Source organism: Eretmochelys imbricata, chromosome 7, assembly GCF_965152235.1.
Source record: "Eretmochelys imbricata isolate rEreImb1 chromosome 7, rEreImb1.hap1, whole genome shotgun sequence".
NCBI classification, from domain to species: domain Eukaryota; kingdom Metazoa; phylum Chordata; order Testudines; family Cheloniidae; genus Eretmochelys; species Eretmochelys imbricata.
This window is the reverse complement of record NC_135578.1, coordinates 48,275,509-48,296,028: the sequence shown is the minus strand read 5'-3', so window position 1 is coordinate 48,296,028 and position 20,520 is coordinate 48,275,509. Positions and strand designations below refer to the sequence as shown.

Genomic DNA, 20,520 nt, shown 5'->3' with positions numbered 1-20,520 from the left:
TGGCGTCAATTAGTGGCAACTGTGCAATATGGACAGCTGCCCACTAGAAGGTGGACTGAGACCCCAGCCCCCCCCCAAATTCATCTCATAGTAGCCACTGAACTGCTGTCAGATGGCGACAACACACCCATTTTCACTGACCTAGAGACAGTACTGCTGTGTTTGCATGAAGTCTGCTCTACCCTAACATCTGCTTCAGCACTTCTCAATTTTAAACCCCTGAAAACTAGTCAAATCATAACCAATACCCCACATTTAGAACCTCTGGTCCCCCGGTCCCTTCCTATATCTGACTCTTCCCCTCCACCCCCTTATTTATTCTTTTGTTTGATTTTAGAACGGTTTGTTATATTGTTCCTTTTACAGTTTATAATAAAAGATAACTTCAAGGACTTGAGCGGAGGGCTTGAAAATGAAGGGGTTTTATATCAATGCTGAGTGTTGATACTGTAAATCACAGAACAGGGAGTCAATGTTCATTTTTAAGGTCAAACTGTTGGCTTCAGAAAGCAGGAACTTCCTGACACAAGTGTATCATGCTAATTGGCTTCCCTGACCTCACTCTGCTGGTTCACTAAGTCACAGTTTGGATTTTGTTCCAGACTGGCACTATCAAGTGGCTCCATGGGGCATACCAATGTCAGAGCTTCCTTGGTGTTTGCTGTCTGGAAACTAGTGTTTAAAACGGTCAAGTTACTTAGTATTTGTTTCTCTCACCCCGTCAGTGAGAGATAGGGGGTTGAGCCATGCACTTAATCATGCAGGATTTTCAGAACACCCCCATACATAGGTGCCCTCTACTCAATCTTATTTCTGCTTCAGAACAAGGAGGCCTGGACACAAGGGTGGGGGTGGAATACCTACCCTTCCCTTCGGGAGCGTTGAGCAGAAAAAGAAATCTGGGCAAAAGGTTTCCATGTAATTTGAAAGCCATTGTCCCATAGGCATATCTAGTCAGGATTGCAGTGAGCTACCACTAGACTTCCAGGGGATGAGCCCTAGCACAAATCCCAGGTGCTCCATTGTTAAGAGATCACAAAGGAACCCGGGCATCCTGCATAGCACGTTAATACATTACCGGTCGAGTCCCCACAAGGGTCGCTTTTGTTTCTGAGTGTGTTACCTGAGATATCAGGTTCTCGTGGATCCTTTTAAGTTTGGCGCACTGTGACGTTTCACTCCATATTCTTTATGAAAATATGCTTATGATATGATTGACATAACAGATGCACTTTATGTAAGATGGGTCTTGTAAGATCTCTTTGGAAAGGTTAAAATTTACTTAATGTGATTATCCAATTTGAAAGCCTACATCATTTCTGTATCTGAAGTTAGGAATATTGACAATGTATCTGTATTTCAGCTATGCTACTTTGGGTGACGCCCTCTGCTAACACTTCAGGTACAACAATGGAAAAGCCAGACTGGGCTGATGACCCATCAGCAAGGAAAATGGACTGTGAAAAGGCTTGGCCTTCCTGAGGATGCTCCATATTGCCACTGACTCATGGACTCTGTGATACTACACAGTCAGGTGGTCTTGTCACCTGATACTAAACATTACCTGGGACTTCTTTTAATATTCCACTGGAAGGAAAGGGGGGGGTCAAGTTTGGGAAACAAAGAATTCACGCCTTATGTAAACCCTATTTAAGGGTGGAGAGAAAGGAAAATGGGACTCTTCTCCATGGCCTGTCTGCCCAAGAAGACTGCTAAAGCCACCTGAAGGGAAGGAGTCCAGACTTAGAAAGGGGTCCAATCTGAAGAGAAATAACTGGAACTCTGAACCACAGAAACTTTGCAACCTGCCTAAAACAACATTTAGGGTAAGAAATTGCATTTTGTAACCTGTTTCTTAAGTATATTGAGCCCAGGTTGCGTATTTTGTTTTATTTGGTCAGTAATCTGCTTTGTTCTGTCTGTTATCTCTTACATTCACTTAAAATTCACCTTTTGTAGTTAAACTTATTTCTTGTTTATAATATAACCCACTTTATGTAATTTCTAACTGGGGGGGGAGGGGGGCAAGAAGTTGTGCATATCTCCCTCCACATTGAGGGAGGGGGAGCATTTCATAAAACCTTTAGTGCCCACTCCCTTTAAAGGGTACAAACCCAGAGTGTTGGGGTACGCCTCTAAGGCTAAATCTTTCCAGAGGAGATCTCTGTCTCTCTGTGCAGCTGGGTGTGGCCCTGCCTGTGTGCTTGATTGGAAGAGGCCTGTGAGCAAGGCCAGGTAAAGGGAACCCAGGCTGGCAGAATAGGCTGATTCAGTGGCATCCCAGCACATCAGTTGACACTTCAAAGGGCCCAAACCTGTCACAGTAGGGTCACTTTTGTTTCTGAGCACGTTACCTGAGGTATCAGGTTCTTGTGGATCCTTTTCAGTTTGGCGCGCTTCCTCCCATTCTTGGTGACAATTGTTTCCTCATAGAATTCATGGGCGAGATCCCCATCCTCATCATAATACATGGAGCTGCAGAGGAATGAGGAGAGGAGCACATAAGAGACTGGGAGGACTGGCCATCAATGATCCCTACCCAAACATTTTGGGAAGAGGGCAGGAGTGGGCTGGCAGACATCAGCTGTTTTGGACATTACACACTGGAGAGGGCTGGGCACCATGGGACTGGAAAATGCGATATGGAGCCTGTCAGCTTGGGTCAGCAGCCAAGAGTCATTTCCATCTGACAGCTGTTCAGCAGCTGTGAAACAAGGAGTTGGCCTCAGTGCAGTATCTAGCAGGACAGAAATCTGCATCATAAAGCCACTCAGCAACTGGCATTAAATACATACAGTACTCAGATTTCAATGGAAGTGCCAGCAGCTGCTGTGTAGGCAGATCAACCCACCCCGAGGTTGCACAGTCAGGCTCAATGGAGTGGTAAGGGACTAAATGGACCATGAAGATTGCAGTCCCTCCATCACAAGGGCCTGGCCAAACCAGGGCTGAGATGGGAGAGAGAAGAAGCTGGAGCTACTGCTCCCATTCTGTATACAGAGATAAGGTTTGCTATCAACTCACACAGCCGGAAAGTTGGTTTTGTACAGAAGCAATTATAAGCAGTTAAACACAGACCAATGGAGCCATGGTAAATCAGTACCAAGCATGCTTCCCAGCTCTGATTCCATGCCCACACTGGCGGATCTGTAGCACTCAAGGGTACAACAGCCACCAGAACAGTTTCACTCTTGGACAAACAAGCTCAAGTTGTTGCCAAGCTAGACAGCTATTCAGCACAAAGGGTACAAGGCCATTTTTAACTACAAGATCAAGTCTTATGTTCACTGCTCAAACACACCTAGTTTTAAGTTAAAAGAGAGCACACTTGGATCAGGCATGAAATAGGAACCATGAACTAAGCTCACTAAATGGGGACCCTGCAGTTCAAGAGCACTCTCTCCTACCCCAAGAGAGACTGCTGCAGTTAAAGGGGAAAATAAGTCATTAGATGACTTCAGGATTTCTTGTGGCAAGAGGGGAATTCAGTCTGATCTATTCAGTGCCTGGCTTATCTGCTAGCAATGGAGCTAATCAAGGCTCACAGATGTTGGGTTTTGTGATGTAAACACTTCTTCACTAGGATCCAAAGTGAGATGACAATTTATTTCACAGGAATCAAAATCATCAGGTGATAACCAACTTGGGTCACTACTAACGGATCTATATCAGAACCCGTGACCTGGTGGTAAAAGGCCCCAGAATCAACTCGGCTATTAACTTCCCCCTTGTCCCAGTTTATGATATGTTTGAACACCCAGTTCCCTTTCTCTATGGGACTGAACCAATTTTACCACATAGCACTAAGACTGCACTAATGTAAACACCACAGCTCCATGCACACACAGATACTGAGTGTACCAAGATTTGTACAGCTGACTCACATGTGCCTGAAGTCCTCCAATGACACAAACGACAGCTACAGCACTGACATTCCCCTTGCTACACCATCCAAAGCTACCCTATCCTTGAAATGAACATAAGATACAAAAGCAATATACTGGTACCTCTAAAGAAGCCACACAATTCTTCAAAACAGTGGTGGGATGAGAGAGTAGCACAGCTTCCTTTCTGGACAGAAGCAACATATAAACAAAAAATAAAAGCCCAACTGCAGCCTTTTGGATTGCTGTTGAATTTCCCTGTTTCCACACATTGCAAATCCTGCACCTCCCGACTGGCTTGTAGGCATAAAGAAAGAGACACACAAGCTACCGATTTAGGCTAGACTAAAGAGGAGTATTGAGACTATGCCAATTCGCAGATAAACATCAGTTATTACACCTTCCTTTATATCCAAGGAAGAGGGGTAGAATTTCAGCTAACCACAGGCAACAGTTTGCCAGGTATGCCATTTGATTCAGGTGCACCTGATGACTCTCCTGTCAAGAAAGGAGGTACACCAGTATGCCAACAGCTAATTAGGAGGAAATGAACCCAAGGCAAAAGTCAAGGATTTTGGCACAATATTAATCACATAATTTAAGAACTGGCAAAGAAACAACTTTGTGGTGCACATAGCTCTGACAGAGGCAATCCATTTCAACCCAGTCACTAAGATAAAGGCTTTAGTTGCAGCTCTACATTTACTTCCCGCTCAGCTAACAGTCTGCTACCTCCCAGATAGGACTCTGCCCCTGCCAGATTTTGTCCACAGAAGAATACAAAGATCAGGCAGGTACAGTCTGCTTCCAAGTTCTTGATAAAAGACTTGAGGCTTTTCCAGAGGTGAAAAGCCTCAAACAGCTACTGATGGGAAATAACTCCAGACACAGTGATCAGTAAAAAGCACTAACAGGAGCCTCAATCTAAACAGGTGATAGGGCTTGCCCTGCCCCAATGCACAAAGCTTAGTTGGCAGGCAATCAGCAAGATCCCATGTCTTTGCCTCACTAGGTACAGTCTGTGCTTCTCACTGAAGGAGTAGCTGCTACTGAACACCACTGACTTTGCACATCTAAGTGACTGTACCCTGGTACCTCTACAATTGGGGGGCTATTCCTCACCCCAACTGTGACACCTCATAAGGCAGGAAGCACAGCTCTTCTTGGGCCCCTCATTGTGACCTTGACACAGCTGGGTCATTGGACTCAGTCATTCATTCTTCCTCCCCAAAGGTAAAGTCCCCATCTCCTTGGCCCGACAGTCCTATCTCCTTAAAAAACACATATGAATAAGAGCTGCAATTAGATGCACTATCTATTTTTAAATAAAAAGGAGACAAATCAAAAGAAATTATATACTCTTATCTGTGCACAGATGCCACAGAGGGGAGCTATGTTACCATGCATTGGGAAACATAAGTTCTAAAGCTTAGTGTGAGAAACTACATTCAGAGCCTTTTGTTTTGCCCCTCCCCATTCTTGCCAAGAGCCCTGGGAAGAGTAACATTTCTGTCTTCCTAGAGCTCAGCACCCTCACCCTTTATAGTGAATGCCCCTTATAGGCAAATCCATCCTCCTCCCAGCCTACTACGTAGGGCTTCAGGGTGCAAACTGTACCCTCTAATCACTAAAAAATGATTCTGTATCCAAACTGTACCCTCTAATCACTAAAAAAGTGTGTAACTTTAACTGAGACTCTGCAGTCAACCCTAGAGGGGCACCACAGAGAATATTCCATGGATAGGAACATATGGACCAGCGGTACTTGCAAGTGCCAGGTGTCACTGTGCACTATAAGGCTCCAGCTAAGGCTGCTCAGGGGCACAATGGTGCCCGTCTAGGCCTCAGATTTTCCAGGATGTGACAGTTTATTCAGATGTCACAGCTCTTTGGTGCAGACCCCAGGATCCAACATGCCCACCAGGATACCGCAAGGGCCACTTTACAGCAGAAGAAACTCATCTGAATGTGGCCTGGAAGTGAGAAAGGCATCATGCAGGGGGTCAGAAGATCCTGCCTCTTTGCCAGACTGCGCTATCCTATAGCGAACGTGATGTGCAGCCCCCAGCCACCGCCTACCCCAGAGCAACTCGCTCCCTCCAATTCTGACACCTTCCTGCCCCATGGGAACCTGCTGGCTGCCACCTGCTGCACGGGAGCCCAGACCATTACACCCCCAACTCCCACAGCAACACACCCCAGAGAAACGAGACCCCCCATCCCATGGGAGCCCACCCCATAGCAACCCACTCCCTACCCCATGGAAAGAGGTCCCCCTGCCTATGGGAGCCCATTCCAACAGCCAACCCCCCAACCAATGGGAGCCAGCCCCATAGCAACCCACCCCCTGCCCTATGGAAACCAGGCGCCGGCCCCGCCCTTACCCGCGGCGGGTGAAGACGAAGGGGGTGGCGCTACGGCAGCCGCGCGCCCGGGCAAGGGCCTGCTCCCCGCCGGGGCCAGCGGCGCCACCCGGCCCGGGGGAGGCGAAGGGCCAGAGGCCGCGGGCCTTGGAGCCGCTGGCACCCATACTCAGGGCGGGAGCATGGCCCCGGCAGGCAGGAGCCACCCGGCGCCTTCGCGGAGCCCAGCAACGGAGAGACCCCACCCCGATCCGCCCTACGACACTTCCGGCCGCGCGGGGCGCCCCCCTCACGTGATCAGGGGGCAGGGGCGGGCGGGGAGAGTGAGAGGAGCAGTGCTACAATGTGAGACTCCTCCCCCTCACGTGACGCGGTGGGTTGGGGTCGGCGTTAAAAGGCTCGAGTCCCGGTTCCCGGCTCCGCCTCCTCCCGGTATACACAGCTCGCACCTGCCCTCCCGCAGCCTCCACCCCGCCCTCTTCACACACAGCCCCCACCCCCTCCCGCCCCCCCTCACACACAGCCCCGGTCCCGCTCCCGCTGCCCCCACCCCCCCTCACACACAGCCCCCACCCCCTCCCGCTGCCCCCACCCCGCCCCTTCACACACAGCCCCCACCACCTTCCTCTGCCTCCACCCCGCCCCCTTCAGACACAGCCCCGTCCCCCTCCCGCAGCCCCCACCCCCTCCCTCTGCCCCCACCCCGCCCGCTTCACTCACAGCCCCCGTCCCCCTCCCGCGACCTCCACTCCGCGCCCTTCACACAGAGCCCGCGGCCGCCTCCCGCAGCCTCCAGCCCGCCCCCTTCACACACAGCCCACTTCTCCCTCCCGCAGCCCCCACCCCACCCCTTCACACACAGCCCCGTCCCCCTCCCTCTGCCCCCACCCAGCCCGCTTCACTCACAGCCCCCGTCCCCCTCCCGCAGCCTCCACCCCGCGCCCTTCACACACAGCTCCCGCCCCCTCCCGCTGCCCCCACCCCGCCCCTTCACACACAGCTCCCACCCCCCTTCTGCACCCTCCACCCTGCTCCCTTCACACACAGCTCCCGCAGCCTCCACCCCGCCCCCTTCACACACAGCCCCCCTCCCCCTCCCACAGCCCCCACCCCGCCCGCTTCACACACAGCCCCCACCCCCTCCCTCTGCCCCCACCCCGCCCGCTTCACTCACAGCCCTCGTCCCCCTCCCGCAGCCTCCACCCCGCGCCCTTCACACACAGCCCCTGCCCCCCTCCCGCTGCTCCCACCCTGCCCTTTCACACACAGCTCCCACCCCCCTTCTGCAGCCTTCACCCTGCTCCCTTCACACACAGCCCCCGCCCCCCTCCCGCAGCCTCCACCCCGCCCCCTTCACTCACAGACCCCGCCCCCCTCCCGCAGCCTCCACCCCGCCCCCTTCACTCACAGACCCCATCCCCCTCCCGCTGCCCCCACCCCGCCCCCTTCACGCACAGCCCCAGTCCCCGTCCCTCTGCCCTCACCCCGCCCCCTTCACTCACAGCCCCCGCCCCCTTCACACACAGTCCCATCCCCCTCCCGCTGCCCTCACCCCGCCCCCTTCACACACAGCCCCCTCCCGCTGCCCCCACCCCGCCCCCTTCACACACAGCCCCTGCCCCCCTCCCGCTGCTCCCACCCTGCCCTTTCACACACAGCTCCCACCCCCCTTCTGCAGCCTTCACCCTGCTCCCTTCACACACAGCCCCCGCCCCCCTCCCGCAGCCTCCACCCCGCCCCCTTCACTCACAGACCCCATCCCCCTCCCGCTGCCCCCACCCCGCCCCCTTCACGCACAGCCCCAGTCCCCGTCCCTCTGCCCTCACCCCGCCCCCTTCACTCACAGCCCCCGCCCCCTTCACACACAGTCCCATCCCCCTCCCGCTGCCCTCACCCCGCCCCCTTCACACACAGCCCCCGTCCCCCTCCCGCTGCCCCCACCCCGCCCCCTTCACACACAGCCCCCGTCCCCCTCCCGCAGCCTCCACCCCGCCCCTTCACACACAGCCTCCGGCCCCTTCCCGCTGCCTCCACCCCGCCCCTTCACACACAGCCTCCGGCCCCTTCCCGCTGCCTCCACCCCGCCCCGGGTCACACACAACCCCACACACACACACAGTCTCTGTCCTTCTTGGTGCACGCAGTTCCTGCTCTTCCTCCACTGCCCGTTTCCCCCACTCCCAAGCACACACAGCCTCTTCCCCTCCCCCTTCCCAGGCACATGCTCCCCAGGGCAAGGCCTGACTGGGTGCAGGGGTGCTAGGGGAGGGTTGGGCTGGGAGGAGGATAGTGTAGAGTTTTCAGTGGCAGGGCACATCTGCCTCCTAGCATGACTCATCGGCACCTGCCACCAGGCTGGCACCTGGGCTTCCCAGCCCAGTGGGGCATTGTCCCTGGCGGGTGAGCTTTCCCAGCTGTGGTGAGTGCTGGGGAGAGCAGGAGGGCATCTCCCCTGCTCTGGTACCGGTACCCCTTATGGTGCCTTTCAGACACACAGCCAGGACCTGCTAGAAGCCCTCACCTCCAGGCCTTATGTTTAGTCTCTTGTTCTCCCAGGGCCAGAAGCTAGGATGGGCAGGCAGAGCAGGAGTCAGGGCAGGGAAGCAGCTCTGTGGCACTGGCATGTTGGTGCCTGGGTTTCTCCTCCATTCTGCTCTAGCAGCAAATCTAGCTGGCTGGTAGCATGTGTCCGAAAGATTCCTCCACCCACTGGCACTGCCTGTCTTGTGGCCAACAGCGCCGAGGCCTTCCATGCCGTGCTCAGGAATCCAGCCTGGGCTGGCAGCAGGGTAGAACCCACCCAGCCCTCCACAGCTACATGGGCTCTGCAGGCCCGACAGGGACAGGGGGCTTGTCCCCAGGCTGAGCAGCCGGTGCAGGGAGTAGAATGGGTTTAGGGTAAGGGTTTGAAGTAGGGAACTCCTTCCCAGGAGGCAGATTACACAGCCCCTGCTCTCTCCTGACTATGGCTAAGATCAATCCACAGCACACTGTCTATTACTGTCATCAAACCACCGGGAAAAGTTCATCCCATTGACCCTCCTGCCCCAGCCTTGCTCGGTCGATTGCAATGAGTCCTCCTCAGACATCCTGTAGATCAGTACCCCAAACATTGCTATGCCCGTGTGAGATGTACGGTACAGAGGGGAAGGTACTGAAGGTGGAGGTCATGGAGGGAAAAGGCTGCATGGGGCAATGTTCTGGCAAATTCCCAGCTGCAAGAATTCAATTCCACCTCCCTAATTCCTCCCTGTGGATACTCGCATCAGCCTCACTTCCTGGTCTACACTGGTGCATATCACTGCCATGGGTAGCTGGAAACAGCTGCCATGCTTCACCCCAGAGGGACAGGAGAAATGATCCTTGAATTTCTAAAGGGGTCTGGGCTTATGCAGGGTGAGTGGCACCATACTACTGTAATTTGTTATATGGTCGCCCATTCTTCCTGAGGCTGGGTCCCCAGGAGATGGGGGGGAGGGGGGAGACTGCTGCTCTCTATTTGCATGCATGGGGGGGGGGGGGGGGAGGGCTGCACAGGTTGCATGGTGCGAGACAACAGCCTGAATCCTTATAGGTTGCCCCATTGCTTACCAACACAATTTGGGCTACCGTAGTGGGCCAGCCAACTCATGACTCCGCAAACTTCAGTGACTGTGAATCCAGTGTTACCAAACACGCACCCCTCAGAGAACGGCAGCCTTCTGCAGTGGCCATTAGCTTGCAAGGGAGCACTATACAAGGGAGTCTACCCTCCCCGTCACCATCACCATTCCCCTCCTGAGAGAGGAGGGGAGCATTGCCTGGACTGGGACACAAATAACAGACCAACAGGTCCTCAGGTCACATCAGCACTGATCACAGGTCCATGTGGAAGATGTAGGCAGAGCTATGAATGGCAGCAAGTGGAAGTTGTATGGGAAGCAGGAGGTCAAGATGGACATGGCGAGGGGCAGGGTCAGTTTGCCCCCTATGGTTCAATGGCCCCTCCCCCTTTGCCTCCCTATCCAGGGTGGCTCAGGCATCCCCACTGTTGCACCTCTAGGAGGCTTTGCCTGTTCCTCTGGCTGTGGCAAAGCATGGTGGGAGGCTACCGGGGTGCGGGTGGGGAATAGGTTCAGGAGCTTTGGGGTCTATCACTGATGCTGGGCAGACAGGTTGTCATTCTGCACCCAAAACTGGCTCCAAAGAAACAAAACAGCCTTGCCCTGAATTGTTTATTGATCCACACAGAGCCAGCACCACGCACAGGCCGAGCCTCCGGGGAAGCGCAAGCCCCACGGAAGCTCAGGACATTCAACAGAGTCAAGTTCAAAAACATTTACTGAAAAACTCAAATCCCAAAGCGAGGCCCCGCTGCAAAGAGGGGGGCCTCTTGGTGCATTCGCACAGCCTCGGGTCCCAGGCACTCATGGGGAGTGGATCGGCTGCTTCACTCCAGCCTTGCAGCCCTGCACTAGTGCCCCAGCTCCCTGGGCACAGGGGGGTCTGCCGCTCCTCGGGGAAGGGTTGGCAGTGCCTAGCAGGGCCTGTCCAAGGCTAGGGCTGCCATCCCTCACCCTCCACTGCTATCTACTTGCCATTGCTATTGGCCCAAGCTCCCACCAGGATGCACCGAGCTTGCTGGGAGCAAGTTGTGGGGTGCCATCCCTCCATTCACGTGAGGGACCTAGCACGCAACAGCGCCCATGGCCTCTTCTCCAGGATACCTACGGGGGCAGACCCTTCTCTGGCATCAGCTCCGTTGAGGCTACACCTGGGGATGGGGTTGCCCCATGTGGTCCCCTGAGCTCCTTCTCCTGGCCTTCCTTTGGATGCTGCCCTCTACCGAGGCCACCTTTGGTAACAGGATCCTGGAAAGACCAACACAGGGTCTTGAGGGCTGCATTGGTCCCTGGAGCAATTCCCCTAGGCTTGCCCCACAGACGGCCCTGAGCGTGGCTGAATTGAGAGAGTCTTCAGCCCTGCCAGCACAGCGCCCTGTGGCTGCACCTGTCCAGGGACCTAGGGTCTAGCCACATCAGGAGGTCTTGGCTGTCCTGCTTAACGACAGGGCAGGGCTGAACAGATCCAGGGCCCTCCCATTCTCAGAGTCCACTGCTACCTCCCCCTCCCCAAGGAGTGGGGAACAGGGTTCAGGGGCTGCCAATAAGGTCCACATTGAGCCTCCATCTATATCCTAGACACGGCTAGGCCCAGCGGAGCCCAAGGCCCTGGCAGGAGGATGAACCTGGACCAGCTGTACCGCCCCACCTCTCCCCAAGGCACAGCCAGAAGCAGCCATCCTGGCAGTGACCCAGCAGCCCCACATATACGCACACATGATGGGGGGGGGCAGTTCAGTGCCCCCCACCCGGGGGAAATGTCCCCATGCACACAGTCCCTCCATCGCTCACATTCGCGCCTCACACGGCACTGGGGGCCCCCGCGGGGGAGCCACCCACCTCCCATTCCTCTGCCGCCCCCTCCCACACTCCCCCCCACCTCCCTGCACCCACACAGGGGAGCTCCCGACCCACAAGCATAGTCCCGGAGCGGATCCGTCCATGTCCACCTGGCCTCGCCGCCTCTTCTCCTAGCCACCTGGTGTCGGTTGGAGTGTCAGGTCCGGGACGGGGGCGGCTCAGCCCGGGGTGCGGGTAGTCAGTGCCTCCTGCATCTTCTGGCGGCAGCGGGCGTACTTCTGCAAGATCTGGCGGATGTGCTCCTCCTCCTCACGCTGCAGGATGCGCAGGAAGTTGTGCAGCTCAGGCATGCTGAAGGCGTCCCACTGCAGGGCGAGAGGGCAGAGGGCCTGTCATTCTGGGAGCCTGCACCACGGTGTGCAGCATCACCTAGGTAGTGGGTCAGGGCTGCGGGGCATTAGCAGAGCTCTCAGGGGATTATGGGGTTGGAACCCAAGGCTGGACTAGCGTGCGGTGGCGGGAAGCAGGGGAAAGCTGTGGGTGAGGATGGAGGGGCATCAACAGAGCTGTGTGGGGTCCATAACAGAAATGGCAGAGTGGCTGCAGGTTAGGACTGATGGGCATTGGCAGGGGGAGACAAAGAGGGAGCCCAGGGCTGCAATAACAGAGTGGCTACGGCAGTACTGTGTGGGGGCCACGACTGGAACAGCAGGGGGCTCCGGTCCAGTATCCTTCAACTACACTGCCCCATGCCGACCAAACCTTACACGAACCAGTAGTGATCTCAGATTCCCTCCCAATGGAAGCGGGGGGTGGGGGTGAGATTCTCATGCTGGGGCAGTGCCCTGCACCTCACTGTGCACATCTCATGCTCTCAGGCATAGCCTTCTGTTTCTACCTCTCTCATGCCCACGTCCCAAATGGGGCCTTGCTGAACTCCCCTATTTACTCCCATTGTTCCCCTTATCCTCTGGAACGCATGATTTTAGGACATTGTAGCATGAACTGACTGTCAGGGAACACCTGTCTGTATGTGGATCCCCCAAGATTTAGCAGGGTTGTGTCTGTCTCCGCCAGGCCAGAGACAATGGGGACTAATCAGCATACAACAATCAATCGTCCATTCAAAGTAAAATGCTTTGGGACAAGGGGATTGCTCCAGCTGGGAAAAGACACTTCCTGCCCCTGTCTGAAGGGAGGGGGGTTTGGAAAGTTACCAGGAGGAGAATAAAGGAGCTCACCAGGAGGAAAGGTCCAGGAGTGAGCTATTTTTGCAGCAGATGAAGAAGAGGGAGGCTGTGGCAGGGACGTGCCCGCCTACCGGAACACAAATGTTCCCCAAGGGAAGGGTGAGCTAGCGAGGGACATCGCGTTTAGGGTGTTTGTTTGTTTGGTACGGTCTAATCTCCTGCGTGTCACATCAACAATATAAAGAGCATCAAGTTGAAAGACTGTACAAAGCGTGTGTGCCTGTGTGCACAGCTGCCCAACTATTCTGTGCCCCCGAGACAGTTAAATTGGAACTGGCGTCACCCCTTTCGGGAGGAGTTCTGGGGGCGGGGTGTGTTCACGCACTGGGGAGTGTGAAGGGTCAGTGCTGCGCCCTGAAGGGCAGGCGGCTGGACAGTGGGTTCCAGCACTTGAAGCAGGGTGGCCAGATGCGAGGTCTGTGCCCTGAGTGTGCCTAGGGATCCTGAGACCAGGGCAGTGGCTCCATTCAGGCTCCAGGAGCTTGAAGCACCCTGGGGATGCGGATGACAGAGACTCGGATTCCCCTCGCAGCAACCCTGGTGGGTGGCCAGGAAGGGGCACTTACAAGAATCCCTGACACCCCTCTACACTCAATTCCCCCTTTCCAGCCGGCTAGCCCTGCCATCAGGACCAGTCAGTGAGGCAGCCAGCAGAGGGCAGTGCTATAACACCCTTCCCACAACCCATAGGCTTCCCAGAGGGACTCAGGCTCCCCCTCAAGACACATCAGGCCATTCCCAGACTCACATTGACCTCTCCGGTCTCGTTCTCCTTCAGAACGAAGCTGAGGACCTTCTCGTTGGGGCCAGCCAGCAGCCGGAGATGCAGGGGCTGCTCCTCATCTGAGAGCTTCCGCAGGTACACTGCAATGACAGACGGGCCGCACAGCTCAGTACAGTGGAGCAGACAGCTCCAGCTACTCCAGCCCCAGCCTCTCCCAGCAGGGGTGCTGGGGGAGTGGAGCAGGAGTACTGGCTGTGGGGGGGCAGGGGCTCCCAGCCACTCCAGCCTTGGTCTCTCCCAGCAGGGGGCACTGTGGGGAGCAGGGCACAAGCTCTGGCCATGGGGGGAGCTCCTAACTATGCCAATCCCAGCCTCTCCCAGCAGGGGGCGCTGTGGGAAGCAGGGCAGGACTGCTGGCTATGTGGGGAGCTCCCAGCTATTTCAGTCCCAGCCTCTCCCAGCAGGGGGCACTGTGAGGAAGTAGAGCAGCCACTGTGGCAGGGTAAAATTTAAGCCCTGGCTAGTCAGTGTAATCTGCAAACTGGGAATAGCTCTGGCTGGTTTTAAAGCCGGTTGAGATGGGGACTGCGGGGTGGACGTGTGGAGAGACTGAGCCCAGGGGAGGAGAGGAGGCCAGGTACCTTGGTCGTCCTTCTCAGCTCGCTCGAAGAGGGCGAACTTGCGGGGGTTGTCTACCACCATAAACTTCTTGAGCAGGGCCTCAATGACCTCGCTGGCGCGGGTGCGGGAGATGATGTGCAGGTGCTTGACTGTGTCCTTGGGCAGGTAGAAGGACGTGCGGCGCGTCACCACCTGGGAGCGCGGCGCCTTATTGGCATTCTGAATGGAGGGCGCCTTCTTGCTGGCTGGCACCGAGACCGGCCGAATCAGCTTCAGCTGCACCTTGATGAAGCCAGTGTAGGAGCCGTCTTTGTTCTGGGAGGAGGGAGAGCCAGAGAGAGAATGAGCTGGGCAGAGCCGGGGAACGGGGCAGGAAAATGGAGCAGCGAACATGAAATGGGACCTGGGTGCAGCCCCTGAGAGCAGGGAACACCCAGAATGGGATCCCTGTGCCCCCTGAAATGGGCTCTGGATGCAGCCCCTGGGAGCAGGGAAGACCTGGACATGGAGCCATGACCCCCCTGGAATGGATTCTGAGCACTGCCCCTTTTTGAGAGTTCAAATCTGAAGCTGTGAGCTCCTTGCCCTGCCCCATCGCCTGAGCGCAGACCCTCCACACTCCTGGCCTCACCAAGCTCATGAAGAGGTTGCTGTTGATCTGGCTGTTGTATTCCTTTATCTTCTGCTCGATCTCGGCTTGGGTCAGAACTGGCTTCTCCCAGTCAATCTGCTCGTCCTGCAGGAGAGAGAAGGGTGGGGTCAGTCCACCTCCCTGGTCAGCAGGGGCTCCCATTCAGCTCCTGTCCCCACAGCTACCCTCTGCCTTCTGCATCTCAGCCCGGCCACAACCCAGGCCCACTCGGTGACGTGGCGATTGGCACAGCACCCACAATGCCCTGCTGCAGGAGTTAGGACTGCTATGCTTCCCCCACCCTGAGAACTTCCTGCTGCCTGGTCTCCAATAGCCCTGGGCATGGGTGCTCTGGATCCTGTGCACGCTGCTCCCACCCGGCACCCTCCACCCTGCCCTGGCAAGTTCACCTCTAGGAAGAAGAGGCTCCCTGACCTGGCCCAGCTCAGGAAGCCAGCAGCACCAGCACCAAGAAGCACCATGACAGGGTCCGTGCCCCATTTCCTGGGGGTCTGTCCCTGATGTGGTGCACATCAGGAGTGACTCTGATGTAGCCAGGGGGTCACAGTGAAGCAAGAGAGGGGGACAGGTGCTGTGTGTGACACGGATGGCTGGATTTCAGTCCAGGGGGACGTTCTGTTGGTTTGGCCTGGGTGAGCCAGACAGGCTGGAGCGGGGGGGGATGGGGACAGAGGAGTTCCCTGCCCCACGGGAGAGGTAGATACCAAGTCTGCTTTAATCACACCTGCTCCGCATGGCAGACCAGAAACCCCCGTGGGCAGATACCTCGTGCGAGGGGTGCATCTGGAGAGAGATAAAACCCTGCTGAGCCCTCCCGTAGGGTCCCCCCAGGCCTGGCTGGGGAGAGCTCCCTGGACCCACAGGCAGGATCAAAGTGGGGAGTCAGGAATCATCCCCCCTACTTGTTATCCCAGAGGCTTCCAAGAGGCAGCGAGCCATACAGAGGTTTATATCATGCAGCAGCCTGCCCCACAGAAGGCACAGCAGGTGGACACTAGGGGAGGCTGAGGGCAGAGGAAGGCTGTGTCCTTGTTGAGAACAGCGGGAGCTATGCCAGCCAGCACTGCAGACTGCCATTACCACTGGAGAAACCACTTCACAAAGCCAAGAGCTACAGCAGCTGCTGGCCTAATCCAGGGGCGAGGAGGCACTTGCTGCCGAGCAGCGCCCTCGGGCAGGTGTATTGCTCACACCCCCGTGCTGACACAGGGTCCTCACACAGGCGGGGCTGGGGTGCGAGTCAGTGACCAGCCTCCAGAAGAAAAAAATATAGGAGGCTCCAGCAGGAGATCCCAGCTCCAGGGCACCACAGGCGATTGCACCCCTGGCCCTGCCAGCAGGCCAGATACGGGGCCTGCCCACAGTGCCTCTGTGCCACCCTCAGCCAGAGGGTGATCAGACTACTCAGATCACCTGCTCTGAGCCCCTGCAAACACAGGCCAGAGAATTCCCAGGATTGCTTTCAAGGGGCTAAGTGGCCCAGGCCCCAGGCTAAACACCTGTGTCGTCCCTCCCCCCCCCGACCAATGCAAGGCAAAGAACAGCTGCTTGGTCTGAGGTATTTGCTTCAATGCCAATGTTGCTCTTCAGGGGCTAACTTGGCATTGCCCATGCCATTCAGGGTTGGCACAGAAGATCTAGACATAACTCTCCACTGGGGCATGTCCCCAGCCAGGAATACCACAATGATGGGCCATCTTACAACACCTCAGCACGACAATGCAGCCAGCTCATGTATTACCAGCTCTTACTTCCCACAGATCAGACACAAACACGCCCAGGACACACATGCTGCCAGAGCAGGAAGGCCAACCCCCTCTCTTTCGGCTGCCACAGAACTTCATTGCACCCTCTTGCATCAGCCTGGCTTCCTGTTGACCCCCCCTCCCCTCCCCACAAGGGGAATTACAGATGAGCTCACCACAGACCAATCAGAGCTCTCCTGGGATTTCTGGGAACCACTTCCTTTCCTTTCCCACCGCAAAGCCGCCAGCTGCCTGCGCAGGGTGGCAGTGGGGGAGAAGAGAGACGTGAATGGCACGTGGCACACACACCTCTCCACTGCCTGGCACACATCAGACATGCATGGACACACCAATGGATGCTCACACACGTACACACAAACAGATACTACATAGCGTGTGGGTAGTAACCCGCACCTGGCATTAGCACCTGCGGCAGCTGCCCAGTATGCTGTCCAGGGGAGAGAGATGGCCAATGAGAGGGCAGATAGTGCTGGGGAGGGGGCCCCGAAGCCACCCAAAGGGGCAGCTGCCAGAAGTGTTAGAGAAGGAGAATGGAGATGCTGAGCTAGCGGGCGAACCAGAGGTGGGCTGAGCAAATAAAAGAACAGGAGAATACAAGCAGGGGACTGGGAAGAAAAAAGGAGGAAAGAAGGAAAAATAGGAAAGGTTTCAGGTGAGGAGAAGCAGGTGAAAAAAAAGGACCTGGATATATGCACAGACACTGTTAGAGAAGGGAGGGAAATCAAATCTACAGATTTACAGGAGAGAGAGAATCAAGGGGAAAAAAAATCTGAAATATAATTGGGGGAAAAGGGAACTGATCAAAGCTGCATGAGATGCAGACAGATCCTGAAAATGGTAAACAAGAAGCCCCCTCACAAAACACCTAAGTTCTTGTAAACAGAGAGAAATTCTTTGAACATCTTTGGACAGAACACAGATCAAAAGGTGCCCTATGGCCAGGTAAGGGCCCACTAAGTGCAGATAAACTCGGCACAGAAACAGAGAATCTAAGGAGCACTTTAAGCCGAAGAGGAGCAAAAAAGAGGACAGCAAGAGTGGAACTGGACTTACAGCCAAGGAGAGGAAACGTTGATTTTTCTCCGAAGTGACGCAGGATATTGTTGAGTGAGCTCTTGTGTTCTTGTTAACAGCAATGCATTTGGTACCAATCGCACAGTGTGGACAAGCACACAAAGGTTAATGAGTTGGTCACCTATATAGCTTATTATAAGTAGTAAGTCTTTGGTAACATTCAATATTATTTGTGCTCCTGGTACAATTTGTGGATTTTCCCTATAAAATGTAAAGTTATCCCTTTTGCCTTGGTTTGCCTCTGGCTCTCCTCACAGCTAGCACAGTCTAGCCAGGTCAACACACACACAGTTCAGAGACAGACCATGCACACACACACCCTGCTGGTGCTGCACGTCAGAGACCAACTCATCTCAAGCAGAAGCTAAAGCAGCTTCTAATTTGCAAATGCTAGACCTGTTTTCTCCTCTTAATCCATGTCCACCTACCTGCCTGTATCCAACCCTAAACAGTGCCATCAGCCCCTTACTACCATGCACACCACATTTACCACATCAGGTCCAGCAAGCATTCATGGAAGGTGGCAGGACTGCTTCCCTGTCCCCAGGCTGCCTGCTAATTAATATCTATCAGGTGTTTGAAACTGGAGTGCTCTGTGGCTTAGCTGAGCTGCTTTATCACCCACCAAGCTATGGTTGCTACTCTGGTCCTTCCCCCAGCTCCCATATCTCTGACCCTGCAGATCAGTCAGTTGATGATCCTCTAGGGCAGTGGTTTTCAAACTCTGGGTTGCAACCCAGTACTGGGTTCCGGAGTGTAAGGCACTCGGTCCTGGCAGCTCTGGTCAGCACCACTGACCGGGCTGTTAAAAGTCCTGTCAGCGGTGCTGCCCAGCTAAGGCAGGGTAGTCCCTACCTGTTCTGACACCACACTGCGCCCTGAAAGTGGCCATCAGCAGGTCCAGCTTCTAGGCGTGGGGGAGCCCCATGGGGCTCTGCGCGTTGCCCCCGCCCCGAGCACAGGCTGGCCAATAGGAGCTGGCATGCGTGGGGGTGGGGGGCAGTGCCTGCAGGCGAGAGCCACGCAGAGCCTCTTGCGTGCCTCCACCTAGGAGCCAGACCTGCCGCTGGCCGCTTCCAGGGCACAGCGCAGTCCATGGTGCCAGGACAGGCAGGAAGCCTGCCTTAGCACCCCTGCTGTGCCACTGACTGGGAGCGGCCTGAGGTAAGCCCGCGCCCCAATCCCCTGGTCGAGCCCTGAGCCCCCCAAACCTGGAGCCCCTTCCTGCACCCCAAACCTCTCATCCCCGGTCCCACCCCAGAGCCCTGACCCCCTCCAGCACTCCAACCCCCTGCCCCAGCCCCCTCCCACACCCTGAACCCCTCATTCCCAGCCCCACCCCAACCCTCTGCCCCACCCCCGAGCTCCTCCCACACCCCAAACCTGTCATCCCCAGCTCTGTTGGGCCGCGGGCATCAACAATTTTTTTTCAACTGGGTCGCCAGAAAAAAAAGTTTGAAAACCACTGCTCTAGGGATGGGATGGGAGTGGGGTGGGAGGAGGTATTGTTTCATATTCTCTGTGTATATATAAAGTCTGCTGCAGTTTCCACGGTATGCATCTGATGAAGTGAGCTGTGGCTCACGAAAGCTCATGCTCAAATAAATTGGTTAGTCTCTAAGGTGCCACAAGTACTCCTTTTCTTTTTGCGAATACAGACTAACACGGCTGCTACTCTGAAACCTGCTCTAGGGAATGGTTCTCCAGTGTGATCATTCAGCCTGCACTGCCCTAGCTCTGGGCAGGTGCTTGTCCCCTGGTTGTGGGGCAGGGAGCAAGTACCCAGGTTCTGCTCCACAAACAAGAGACCAGGAAGTAACTCAGAGCAGCAGCCGGGAGGCCCTTCAGGCTGAGCCAGAGATTCCGGAGTCCGAAGCACATTAATAGCAGGACATCCCACGAATCACGAGGAATTATCCGACACATTCGGGGGTGTGGAATCCCACACAGCCTCCATCTAAAGCCGGGGACAAATGTCTGGACACTGCAGACCCAGCTCCTGAGAAATGCGATTAGATCAACAGCTTGTCCCATCAACACAGTGAGGCTGGGCATTACAATTACCCTGATCTTCCCAGAAGACTTGACAGACAACTGGAAAACTGCAGGGTTATGTCAGCAGACACCTGAGGGATGAACGATGATTAATGAAAGGGAATGAGAGAGCAAATGCTCATACCGGTCTGTCTTTGTTAAGACCCATCTAATTCAAATGCTCAACAAATAGGCAGGAGGAAAACTCTCCCTGTTAAAGTTTCAATACCTTTCAATTAAAGACTGAGAAAGCTCTTGCCCCATGTCACGGAGTCACCGGGGCGATGCTCTAGAACTACTCCATACGAAGCCAGTCAGGACTCTGGGGGAGCCTCCTCCCTGAGCAGACTGTCTCCAGGGCAAGAAGCTCACCCAGCTTCGACCTTCCTGGGTCTGGCCTCAGAGCATTCAGCCTCCCCTTCCACACTGTGTGCTTCCTGCAGCGAGTCCGCCCATGCGCGGCTCCTGGGGAAGCCAGAGAGCCCTGCACCCCAACTCCAGAGTCAGATGTGACTCTCAGACAGCCAGCAAAACAGAAGGTTTATTAGTCGACAGGAACACAGCATAGGACACAACTTGTTAGCACAGAAATCAGGGACTTTCAGCCAAGTCCAACCTGGGGGGAGGGGAGCCCAGAGCCAAGGCTCTGGCCCTCCCCATGAGCCCCAAGCCAGCCTAGACTGACTCACTTCCAGCTGCCTGGCCCCTGCCCTGCCAGTTGTTCCTCCTCCAGCCTTTGTCTCGCTTCCC

General features: G+C 55.5%; 2 protein-coding genes across 5 annotated transcripts in view; both read right to left on the bottom strand.

The window, feature by feature from the left end:
* Positions 1 to 6,527, bottom strand: part of TUSC2 (tumor suppressor 2, mitochondrial calcium regulator) — a 28,334-nt gene extending 21,807 nt beyond the window's left edge. For all 3 annotated transcript variants that reach the window (XR_013346626.1, XR_013346625.1, XM_077821609.1), the window contains exons 1-2: positions 6,269 to 6,527; positions 2,355 to 2,475 (exon numbers count right to left, since the gene is read on the bottom strand). Coding sequence is in view for 1 of the 3 variants with exons in the window: in XM_077821609.1 (XP_077677735.1) it covers positions 2,355 to 2,475; positions 6,269 to 6,414 (267 nt within the window). In the remaining 2 variants the exon portion in view is untranslated. The remainder of the gene's footprint in view (positions 1 to 2,354; positions 2,476 to 6,268) is intronic.
* A 5,234-nt stretch (positions 6,528 to 11,761) lies between these two features.
* The window catches only part of RASSF1 (Ras association domain family member 1), a 28,822-nt gene continuing 20,063 nt past the window's right edge, over positions 11,762 to 20,520 (bottom strand). For both annotated transcript variants that reach the window (XM_077821873.1, XM_077821874.1), the window contains 4 exons: positions 14,876 to 14,980; positions 14,265 to 14,559; positions 13,648 to 13,763; positions 11,762 to 12,014 (listed from right to left, as the gene is read on the bottom strand). In XM_077821873.1, the coding sequence (XP_077677999.1) occupies positions 11,868 to 12,014; positions 13,648 to 13,763; positions 14,265 to 14,559; positions 14,876 to 14,980 (663 nt within the window). In that variant the 3' untranslated portion in view covers positions 11,762 to 11,867. The remainder of the gene's footprint in view (positions 12,015 to 13,647; positions 13,764 to 14,264; positions 14,560 to 14,875; positions 14,981 to 20,520) is intronic.